Source organism: Grampus griseus, assembly GCF_964374135.1.
Source record: "Grampus griseus genome assembly, chromosome: 4".
Lineage (NCBI taxonomy): Eukaryota > Metazoa > Chordata > Mammalia > Artiodactyla > Delphinidae > Grampus > Grampus griseus.
The window spans coordinates 7656350-7668712 of record NC_138997.1 but is presented as its reverse complement, the minus strand read 5'-3'; the positions used below and the strand labels follow the sequence as shown (position 1 = coordinate 7668712).

General features: G+C 41.8%; 1 protein-coding gene across 8 annotated transcripts in view; it reads right to left on the bottom strand.

The window, feature by feature from the left end:
* The window catches only part of HERC3 (HECT and RLD domain containing E3 ubiquitin protein ligase 3), a 137751-nt gene that overhangs the window by 70266 nt on the left and 55122 nt on the right, over positions 1-12363 (bottom strand). For all 8 annotated transcript variants that reach the window (XR_014296638.1, XR_014296639.1, XR_014296640.1 and 5 more), the window contains 7 exons: positions 11950-12026; positions 8451-8575; positions 6209-6268; positions 2979-3090; positions 2373-2562; positions 871-1034; positions 625-738 (listed from right to left, as the gene is read on the bottom strand). Coding sequence is in view for 5 of the 8 variants with exons in the window: in XM_082653077.1 (XP_082509203.1) it covers positions 625-738; positions 871-1034; positions 2373-2562; positions 2979-3090; positions 6209-6268; positions 8451-8575; positions 11950-12026 (842 nt within the window). In the remaining 3 variants the exon portion in view is untranslated. The remainder of the gene's footprint in view (positions 1-624; positions 739-870; positions 1035-2372; positions 2563-2978; positions 3091-6208; positions 6269-8450; positions 8576-11949; positions 12027-12363) is intronic.

The window sequence follows — 12363 nt, the reverse complement described above, 5'->3', positions numbered from 1 at the left end:
GGTTACCAAAGGGGAAAGATGGGGGGGAGGGATAAGTTAGGAGTTGGGGATTAACATATACACACCACTGTATACAAAACAGATAAACAACAAGGACCTACTGTATAGCACAGGGAACTCTACTCAATATTCTGTCATACCCTATAAGGGAAAACAATCTGAAAAGGAACATATAGAGATATAGACAGATATATGAATCCCTGAGCTGTACACCTGAAGCTAACACAGTATCGTAAATCAACTATACTTCAATTAAAAAAATAAATAAGTAAAACAAAGTCGATACCCATGAAACAACAACTCTCCATTTTCTCCTTCCCCGGACCCTGGCAACCACCATTCTACTTTCTATGAGTTTGACTACTTTAGATACCTTGATTTTTTTTAATGTTGGCAACTAATTAAAATTTAGACCGTTCTGGGCGACTACCCATTTGTGACTGCTTACGATTACTCAAAGCCCTTCAGTGTTTCAAAAATGCAAAAGCCAGCTGATCAAACACAGGTATAGCACTAACATCCAAGTCCAGGACAAATTTTAGAGTTCAGATGTGCTTTTCTTACCCTTACGTGTACTCTGAGAAAAGACGAAAGCTTTGAGATGTGCTTTACATGAATTCTTACCATGCCTGCTTGATGTAAGAACCACATGAGGTAGTCTTCCTGAATGTCCACAAGACTGGAAACCTCAGGAATATAAAATGTATCATATTCCACATGCTTCACTTTAAGATTTACCTGATGAAGAACAAAACAAGGGCAACTAAGACCCAGGCGACTGGTAAGCGGCTTCCCACAGAACATCTCGGTAGATCATTTGATCCTACTATCTCTGCATCCCTCTCCCCTCTGGTTCTTCTCTATGCTCACCTTGTATAACTTCTCCAAGAGCTTGAGCGCTGCTGTAATATAATTGTTAAACAGTACAGGAATTAAGAATGTCTTTCTTCCTCTCAGTAGATAAACGACGGCACCTTTATAGAGGTTTACCAGCTTCGTGAAATATTTCGGGCATACCTGAGACCACCAGTTATCTTTAGAAAGAAAGGAAAGACATATTTCAACATAGGATCTTCATCAAGTATTGATGTCTTCTGCCTGCTGGCTAAAAACTGCTCCAGCTAGAAGGTAAGCATTAGTCGAAAATACAGTTTCCCAAAACTAACTTTAAAAAGAATCCATTAAAGCACTTCTGGAGAGAGTGGCAGCTGTACGGGAATCCTGGAGCTTTGTTATAAAGCTCTATTTGATTTTTTTCCTCAAGGATTCATCCGGAACGCTAATCTAAAAGGTCAGCTCCAAGGGCACATGTGGACAAGATGCTCAGGCACATATTTCGGGCAGGAGCATTCACATATCCTCGTCCTTTTAGCCCTCTTCTCAGCCACCACCTAAGTCCTGTAAAAAAGAAAACCCCAAACTTTTAAAAGTCAGGTAATATTCCTTCAAAGATCGCTATCTCTACCTCACAGTCTATCAGAACACCTGAGACAGTATGCCCCAAAGGGCTTTTGAGCTTAAAAAAATTAAGGACTAACATCTTACTGGTGCTTTCATGATTATCTGTAGAATGGTTCCACCTTCTACAAAAGGTGGAAGCAATATGGAAAAGCCAGTATTCCATCCTGAGCCACACAGGTCTCTTTGCTCATGGGGAGACCACACTCGAGTAACATCCTACTCCATATGGAACTCAGAAGTTACTGAGCTGCAGTGAATATACCTAAAAAAAAGGTACCAGGAAAATATAAAATAAAAGGAAAAAGCCAGGTGCCAGACGTTCTGCATTTGATTAATAAAGACATCTCAGGCTCTACTCCCATGAGAGACACTCTCCAATTCACTGAGGAACGGAAGGTTCTTATCTCAGCAAAGTGTCCGTAGCCTGCAAAAATCAGTGTGGACTCAACTGTCCTAAAAAAGAAAAACAAAACAAACATTTGGTAAGTCTCCACTGGGTCATTTTCTTCCTCTCCTTTTCTGGAGACCTGTGTATCACACCACAACTGTTCATTTCACTCCCACCCCCTAAATTAGGTATAAGAGAAAAAACAACAGATGGACACTAATTCTGAGGCACTATTAACCACTAGCAAGTGTAGGAGGAGAAAAAAATAAAGTCTAATAATCTAACTTTGTGAATATGTAAAAATCAAGATTAGTTTGGTGTAAATCATTTCAAATAACCTAAATAATGGTTCAATTTGTTCAAATTGCAAATTAGAAATTAACAGCAAAGAAAGAAAAGTTTTAAGTGTTAAGGATATTAAATGGCAACAAATAGATTCTTCAATGTCAATCCACCAGGAGCAAACGGTCACATGAATAAAATAAAAAGCACAAAACCTCTGGTATTCAGTGTAGCAAATCACCTAAGACTTTGCTGGGGTTTGTATCCAGCCGCAGAATGGCCATAGCCAGGGGAATAGTCAACGTTATGTAATACTTAGAATCCTGGAGCAGGGGAAACTCCGGTAGTATTAAGTAGATTCTCATTGCTTCAACATCTGGTGGTGAACTTGACAACTGAGGAATCAGGCAACTTTCAAAGCTATTTAAGATCTGCATGAGAGAAAAGAGTATTGAGAAATTCAAACACATCTGAGATCTAGTTACCTGATCTCTAAATTCATAAACTATTTGAGAGACTCTCAACTCTCATTCATTCAGTATGTACTCAAGACCCTCTATGAGCCAGGCACTTGTCTGGGCACTCAGGATACATCAGTGAAAAGAAAAGCCACAGATCTGTGCCCATGCAGACCTTACACTCTGGGGGAGCATTTCCTTAGAAAAACTTAAGCCAGAGAGAAAGTTCAAGGCAGGTCAAATTCCCAAAGTGAATATTTTACAGAGTTATGATTTATACAAGATTTCTGCCTTTTCATCCTACTTTTTCTTTTTCTCTTGAAAGTCAACTTACCTCAATGCAAAAATGCATTTTTAAGCATGCACTTTGTAAAAGTAAAAAACCATACCTGTTCTAGAATCATGGAGTGCTGAGAGTTCATTAACTTCTCAAATAACACTCTAGTTGAGTTCAGGTCAATCCCAGGGATTTTGGGACTTGTTTTAAAATGCTCGTCAATTCTAAACAAACAAAAACAAAAAATATGTATAGCACAGGGAACTCTACTTAATGCACTGTGGTGACCTAAATGGGAAGGAAATCCAAAACGGAGGGGATATATGTATATATAAAGCTGATTCATCTTGCTGTACAGTAGAAACTAACACAACACCGTAAAGCAACTATACTCCAATAAAAATTAATTTTAAAAAAATATGTAATAGGGGCTTCCCTGGTGGTACAGTGGTTGAGAGTCTGCCTGACAATGCAGGGGACATGGGTTCGAGCCCTGGTCCAGGAGGATCCCACATGCCGCGGAGCAACTAAGCCCGTGTGCCACAACTACTGAGCCTGCGCTCTGAAGTCCACGAGCCACAACTACTGAGCCCGTGAGCCACAACTACTGAAGCCTGTGCACCTAGAGCCCATGCTCCGCAACAAGAGAAGCCACCACAGTGAGAAGCCCGCACACCACAGTGAGGAGTAGCCCCTGCTCTCCACAACTAGAGAAAGCCCGTGTGCAGCAACGAAGACCCAACGCAGACAAAAATAAATTAATTAAAAAAAATTTTTTTTCAAGTCTTTTTTCCTTCAAGTCAAAGTACAAGGATCATCATTTCAATTTGAGGTTGTCTTAAAATTTATATGCACAGTGTTCTTTTCCTGATTTACTTTTGTATTTTTGACTCTTTCTGTCATTGTGGTACATTGAACTAGACATAGATGCTATGCCTACGTGCAAAAAACATCCCTTGTGCAAACTGGCCCACTCATCAACAAATGCCAAGTTTAAAGCAAGTATTTTTTAAAAACTCAGATCCACAATAAATGCAAAGTTAATGCCTCACTCAGTTAACACAAGGGATACAATTACATTCACTCAAGGACTAATTTCACTGCTACTGTTTTTAACTTCCTAGGAACTAATCATTTTTCTAACCTTAAATTTTTCTAACCTTAGATTTGGAGAATGTCTCTTTTAAATTCCCACTCTTGAACACACCACATCTGCTAACTACAAAAGAACTATCTATTTGCAAAACAGCCTTCTGTTTATGCGTAACAGACACATTCAGATAGTTTTAATACCATCTGACATCATTGTTTTAATCTATAAAAAATAAGTTGAGTTTCTAACATTTGAAAAAAAACATAATTATATGTATTGGAATCTAAGTGGTCAAACAAGAAGAGCTACTTAGGCATTGTTTGTTGGATCTTTTGTTACTGCCGTTCTAAAAATAAATTTGCCCAAAACATAGAAATTAATTCCAATGTCCCATATGTAACCTTCCATATGCTTAGAAGTATCTTCTGCTATGCTGTTAAGAAAAAACAAAATATTTTATCTACATGTATTTATGCTTTGTTAAACTGGATCTTCACCTTCACTGGTTTACTACGATGTAGTTTACATAAAGCAGGAGGAGAACTCCAGAAATAGCACCAAAGTCCATTTAAAAAAAAAAGATTTATGGGCTTCCCTGGTGGTGCAGTGGTTGAGAGTCCGCCTGCTGATGCAGGGGACACGGGTTCGTGTCCCGGTCCGGGAAGATCCTGCATGCCGCGGGGCGGCTGGGCCCGTGAGCCATGGCTGCTGAGCATCCAGAGCCTGTGCTCCGCAAGGGGAGAGGCCACAACGGTGAGAGGCCCGCATACTGCGAAAAAATAATAATGAAAAAATAAAAAATAAAGGTTTTACCCACAAATCTACAGAATCTGTGATACTAAGGATGGATAGCCTAAGAAATCCGGCCAAGAGCCATCCCCAACTTTCATAAAAGCTGTCCTTCTAGAATAAGATTTCTCAACCTTGGGACTATCGATTTTTGGGGTCAGATAATTCTTTTCTGGGTGGGTGGAATTGTGAGATACTTGGCAGCATCTCTGGCCTTTGCCCACTAGATGCCAGTAGTATATTCTCCACCACTGTTAACAACCAAAAAATGTCAGTAGAGATTGCTGAATGTCCCCTGGGAAGCAAATCAGCCTGGTTGAGAACCACTATTCTAAAAGACCAACATTAGCACAATACAGAATATTTTTCCCTGGAGGGAAAGCCTAAGTCTTGACTCTGAAATGAACTGGATGAGCTCATTTCAGTTGTCCTAATGATACAAGTAAATGACTTTGCAATCTTTAACTGTAACTGAACAGAGTTTTTGAAGCAATCACTTGCAACCCAGTTAGGGACAGAATTTGGGGCAGGGATGGAGTGGGACATGAGATTCACACACAGAACTGAAGTCTACGTCTTCGTGGGATTTCATTAGCATTGTCACTGGCAGGAAAAGGATAGAAAGATGGTCAGGACTTGGGATCACCAACGATCAAAACCTATGACAAGACCCTTCTGCTGCAGCAAGTCCCTGAGGGGGATATTTGCAGAAGGGATAAGGCCTAGCAAAGAAACATTATTTACAACCTGGGAGTTCAGGCCAAATGTAATTTCCTGGTGGGTTGGGCTGGCCCTGAGCCCAAGGAGTCCCTGAAGCATCTTTGGAACTTTTTCCCTAAATTCACTCTTTCTGAGAAAAGAAAAAACTATGGGAAAGCAAACCAAAGAAACCAAGGAGATTTTTTTTTTTTTTTTTTTTTTTTTGCAGTACGCGGGCCTCTCACTGCTGTGGCCTCTCCCGTTGCAGAGCACAGGCTCCGGACGCGCAGGCTCAGCGGCCATGGCTCACGGGCCCAGCCGCTCCGCGGCATGTGGGATCTTCCTGGACCGGGGCACGAACCCGTGTCCCCTGCATCGGCAGGCGGACTCTCAACCACTGCGCCACCAGGGAAGCCCCAAGGAGATTATTTAAAGAATTAAGAATTTAAGAATAAATACGACTAACATTTTGGAATACCCTGAAAAATCTTACTTTTGACTACACCAACCCTTTCTGAGATGCCGTGTCTCTCTTTGGTAACCTGCTTCTCTGCCAACCAGGCATGAATCAGCATAGCTCTTCCTGAGGTCCTCTCACTCATCATCATTGGGCGTTCCAATTTCTGTGCAAATCATTGGCTTATCCACTGAATTAAGGCCAACCACCATCAAAGAGAACAGAAGACTTTCACGGCCTTTGCTGAGTATTTGCATCACATGTGGGTTTTTTTTTTTTTTTTTAAAGACTCTAAATCACTTACTTTTTCTCAAGAAAACTTCCATTCCAGCAGGCTGCAGAAGATAATATCTGAATGACACCGCTGCTCAGGAAGAAAAAGGGAGGGAAGCCTTTAATAATTACAAATAAATGGTTGTTTAAGCATTAAACAACAGGCTTAGTCCTCTATTCAGGGTTTCATTAGTAGCCGCTTTTTCTTACCCAGGTGAAGCCTTGGAAAATGTACATTGCTTTAGAGAAACATTGTGTCACGTCTCAAAATGGACAAGAGCTTAAGTTTTCCTTAAGTCACGTTAAAGTAAAATAAAAAGACGGTATCAAAGCTACCAAAAGAAAACTCTTGGGCCTAATAATAATGATCTTGAACGTTCTTTTCCCACCAATCATCTAAGACACTCCCCACCTCACCTCCAAAAGTGAACACAAAATAAAACCAAAAAAAGAGAAGCTGAGCTGTTATTTACCAAACACAGAAAGTATCTTTGTGAATTAATAACCAAACAAGTACTTCCTTCTACTTTGTTACCTATCTGAGAAAGAAACTAAAAATAAGTGAAATAAGTGTTTATTCCTATTACTTAGATTACATAGTGTCTGAGGAAACCGCTAGTTTCTGAGGACCCACGGTGAAACTGCAGTCAGGAACCCCAGACTCTCTTATTTAATATAAGGAAAAGGGAAGGAATAAAACAAATATACGGTTGAGGAGGGGATCACAGCAACTTCTATTAATCAGAGAATCCGGGTCAGGAAAGATCTTTAGAGACCATTTCTTGCATCCTGTCCTTTTGTAAATAAGAAAACTAAGAATTAGGGCTTCCCTGGTGGCACAGCGGTTGAGAATCTGCCTGCCAGTGCAGGGGACACGGGTTCGAGCCCTGGTCTGGGAGGATCCCATATGCCGCGGAGCAACTGGGCCAGTGAGCCATGGCCGCTGAGCCTGCGCGTCCGGAGCCTGTGCTCCGCGACAAGAGAGGCCGCAACAGTGAGAGGCCCGCACACCGTGATGAAGAGTGGCCCCCGCTCGCCTCAACTAGAGAAAGCCCTCTCACAGAAACGAAGACCCAACACAGCAAAAATAAATAAATTAATTAATTAAAACTCTTACCCCCAACATCTTAAAAAAAAAAAAAAGAAAACTAAGAATTAGTGAAGTGTCAAGGTCCCAGCCAAGGAGGTCTCAGTCCCCCCACTCCTCCCACAGTGAGTCTCGTCCCCCAGCCCCTTCCCTGCCACCTTCCAGCCTGAGCGACCCAGCAGAACCACCCAAAGTTAGAGGGATTCGGAGGACGGCCATGGAGGTGCTCTAGAGCATTCCCAATAATCCTCCACTCAAAAAGCTGCCACCTGGGGCTTCCCTGGTGGCGCAGTGGTTGAGAGTCCACCTGCCGATGCAGGGGACACGGGTTCGTGCCCCGGTCCGGGAGGATCCCACATGCCGCGGAGCGGCTGGGCCCGTGAGCCATGGCCGCTGAGCCTGCGCGTCCGGAGCCTGTGCTCCGCAGCGGGAGGGGCCACAACAGTGAGAGGCCCGCGTACAGCAAAAAAAAAAAGCTGCCACCTGGTGTGCCCAAAGTTTAGGGCCCTGGGCATTTGCTCCACTACGGTCTCTATCATAAAGCAAGATGCTTTATACACATTTCTGGGAACCGTCACCACCTAATATTCAGCCCGATTCATTCATTCCCAAGAATTAGACTCTGCAGAAAAATGGAAATGCTGAGGAAAGCCAATAAAATGTGTAAAAATGTAAAAAAAATAAATACATAAATTCTCTTTTAAGAATGAAATAATCTTGCTGAAAGGCCTCAGTCCTTTAACTGTACTTTTTTCTCTACTGGACACCGAATTACTATCTCAACTGATCATCCTGAATGTGAAAATGCTAAATTACTCAGATTAGGTAAAATAAGCTTAGATTTGGGATGCGCTTTGGAATATGCATATGAAGAAAGTCTTGGAGTTAAACAATAACACTGAGTTTTCTTAGCAGAAAGGCCAGCTCAGGCCTCCATCGGTCAGGACTGAGATCCAAACAAGGGAGGCTGAGGAACACGTTCTGTGAGAAAACGGGGGAACAACCTATGACGTTATCCGGGTCTAAGGGTACCGAATTCTGAATAAACACGTGCCCAAAAAAATGCTTCCCTGAAATGTAAAACTCCATTTATATTCACAACCTCAATCTGGAAGTAGGGAAAAAAGCACTAAGCTAGGAAGTTCCCACACACTCTGAAACAACATGAAAACATGCAACCACATACTTGATTGTATTTGCATTGTTGTGTTCTGAGAGTTTCTGTCTCCAAACTGCTATGGTTTCATCATTGATTAAACTGGTGTAATGTGCTTGGTTCATCATCCTGAAGTCGACGGCAGGAGAAGAATTCTGAAGGATGAAATATAACAATAAAAAGGAGAAACCATGTAACAGCATGGATCTTTCCTCATCTCCCTCTCCCCGCATATTCCCCGCTTTGTGTTGCACTTACATACAGGAGCTGGGGTGCACTGCCAGATCCTCCCACCCTTCAGAATGGAGGCGCTCACTCCCCCAGCTGCCGAGAGTGTGCACTCCTGAGGGCTCCCCGCTGTGCTGCCCTGGGCTAGAGCTGCGGTCCTTTCCCACCCAGCAGCAGGTGGGGGCATGGTACGAGGACCCAGTCCCCTTGCCTCCGGCAGGATTTAAACCTGTAAGATTCCTCTGGGAAACAGACCCTGAGCCTGAGATTTCTGTTCAGGGGCGGGGCTGGCTTTAGAACCACATTTCCTTAGGGATGGAGGAGGCAGGACTGGGCCGAAGGAGACGCTGAACTGCGGCTCAGTGTAACAGAGACCTCTCTGAAGTTGGGATGGCCCTTGAGCACACTCCCCAGAGAAACCAAACCAATGTGACTTCTTCAGGCTTCTTTCCCGCTCTGCTGTGACTCACCGTAACATCAAGGCTTACACGTTACTAATCATTTGCCACAGCTGTTGACCAAACTCCAACAAAATGTATTATAAAAAGTCAGAGTCAGTGACAATCTGTATCGCAAACCATTCTTGAAAACTTAATGCCTCTTAATGCCTTGCTCAGAGTATAGAGCTATAAATTTATAAGAAAGGTAACAAAAAGGACATGTCAATCATGGCCTTGAAAATCCCAAATGCTGCCCAGCACTGTACTGCACGTCCTTTCTTCAGTGAGATTAAAAAATAATAATAATATAAGCACTTCTATTTCCTAAAATGGCTCTTTTTCACCTTAGTTTCCCCCCATCCTGTTCTTGATCTAGAACTAAGAAGAAGTTGAGAGTTCTTTATGCCTCCTGCACTTGTCACTAAAAAGGAGGAAAAAAGTAATATGAAAGCATGAACCAGATGATCACTTTTTCTCCTTTGCACCTGCACATAAAAACACAAGTTTCTGAGTAAATTTTCTTGGTTATCTTCTCAGAGTTATGAGTTTAGATATCATTATAAGGGGAAAGGAGAAGGGCATGTAACAAATCAGAGATGCTCGTCATAGTTTATGATCATCTGTTCTTGATAATTATTTTACGAAAGTGACCACAGACATCTATTGAGAGAACAAAAGCCATCTTGGATTACACAGAGGAAACCTATAAGACAGAGCAGACACTTGAGAACACACAAACAAGACTGCCTCTCCACCATGGTCTTGCAACCCGCTGTCATTATGTAAATTTTAATTACTTCCCCCATTCAAAGGGGTAGCTGAACACAGACACTAGCACATACTTACAATAAAATATAAACATGGAACTATTCTGTCAGTCTTCATTGCAAGTCCAATAAACCACAGATGCCTTGGATGCAATGCAACCTCAGAATCACACAAAGACTCAAGAAAAAGCCTCGATTTTCCATACCTTCGAATTACATACAGCCCCAAAAGCAAAAATTGGTCTAGGTCGGTGTTTCCCAACCGTGGCTGCACTTTGGATCACCAGAGCTTTCAAAAATCCCGACAGCCAAGTCACACTCTAGACCAGTTAAATCAGAATCTCTAGAGACATCAGCATCTTTTTAAGACTCCTAGGTCTTAGTCAATAATTATGTAATATCTTTGTATGGTGACAGATGGTAACTAGACTTCTTGTGGCGACCATTTTGAAATTATAGAAATATCAAATCACTAGGCTGTGTACCAGGAACTAAAATAGTGTCGTAGGTTAATTATACTTCAAAATCAAGCAAACAATACTTTTCTAAGTCATATTCTATTTTTAGTTTCTTTTTTCTTTGTTATCTTACATTTTTAATGCATACAACTCTTGCAGCTGCTTAAAATTTAACCTGGAAAATTTCTCCAACAATATGCTACTTCCACTTCCTTCTCATCAACGTTTTGTTCTCCAGTCCCAACAGTGTTACTTACAGTAAATTTAAAAGCCAAGTACAAATATCAGATACCATATTTACAAAAGAAATGAAACAAAGTTTTATGTTGAATTTCACAGGAAAATTGAAGTTGGTTAATCAAGCCAGTTTCATAGGGAAATGAATACTTCAAACTCTACTACTTGTGGACACAAAGTTATCCTGCAGAGATTCAGGGCTTTTCATATTTCGCTCTATTAGCATCTTAAAGGAACAAAGAATAGTCTCAGCTTTCCTCAAGGTTTCTCTGTGAAGCACTGAAGCTGGTCCTAAGATAGGTCTAAAGCAACAGTTCCAAATCACCCCAGATGGCTGCACTCAACAGAACTTTCTCCAGGATCCTGACCTGGAAAAGAGCTAACTGTCAGTTTCAGCTGTCCAACCTGCAGCCTCAGACTCCACCACAACCTTTAATACCAAAGTCATAGAATGATACTGACTAGAAGGCAAGAACATCGCGTATTAAGAGTTGGCGAAGTATCAGAAAGAGGCAGAGAGTTTCCAGCAGCGACAAGGCCCCTTGTGTCCACAGACCCTCATTTTCTTTCCAACCTATTCTGATTCCTTTGTCATCACCAAGGGCCCTTCCCTGCTCCTCCAGCGAAAGATAAGGATCCATGCACTACAGACCGCTGGTCCTCCCTAAGTGCTTGTTGGATAAAAGCAAGGTGGACAGGGAAGGAGAGGGGTAGGGAGGGAGAGAGGAGAGGAAGCCTGAGAGCAGGGCAGGGGGTGGAAAGCAGGAAACAAATCTGTGCTGATTTCAGACTGACATTTCTCGTCCAGAGAGGGGGGTGAATTAAAGCCCTGTCACAGATACCTGGCCCATGTTCTCCACAACCTTCAGTCCTGAAAGAATGTCATTCTTCCTGACTTACCCACCACAGTGATGCAGGAGACAACCTGAGGGAAATTTTAGCGTGGTGCTACGAGCAGATGATAAATAACAAAGGAGAGCTGAATACCGTGGCATCTCTTATACTTCGTGTAGACTCAATCACATCGAACCAACCCAGAGAGCTCTCAAACACCCAGCATTTGTGGCTACTTAACCGGGAAGCAAAGAATGGAAAGTCAAATAATCCCAAAGTAAGTATGAACTCTCTAAGGTCTCCTTAAATCTCTTTTGGGACAAATCCAGATATAAATAAATAATGTTCAATTATAAATTAGAACTCTGTGATTAAAATATCAAGAAAATTATTGGCACCTCAAGGAAGCAAAATGGAGATGACCTCAAGGTTTAGTTGGCTTATTTTAATATAATAAAATGGATAGAAACAAAGAGTAACGTTGCTCTCATGTAATTATCTATTAAAATAAATACTGGTTCACCATTATTCCACCCCCAAAGTAATAGTCAAAAGAAAAGTTTACCTCATATTTGGAGCAAAGTACAAAAGTCTGGTCTCCTCCAGAGAAGATCTGCTTAACAATATGATATTTAAAGCGATCTGTCAAAAAAATTTTCAAGAGCATAGTTTTCAACAATTAACGATTTTCCTTGATCCCCTTTTCTAATATTCCAAAATATGCTTCAGAACGGTTTCCTACCCATTTAATTCTGTCCGAGAAGCAAGAAACCTCCTCCCCCGGCTCTCTTCCCAGGACCGTTTCTACTTCAGTTAAAACTAAACATATAAGACTGTATCTTCCACTCTAACCCTCCCTGCCTCCCTCCCACTGCCAGCTTGTCCTGACCTCGTTTCTGTTTTTCGTTCTAAGTCTGTCATGCCACTGCCCTGAAGTTTAAAAGAGTCACTACCATAAACCATAACGTCTGCTAAGAAA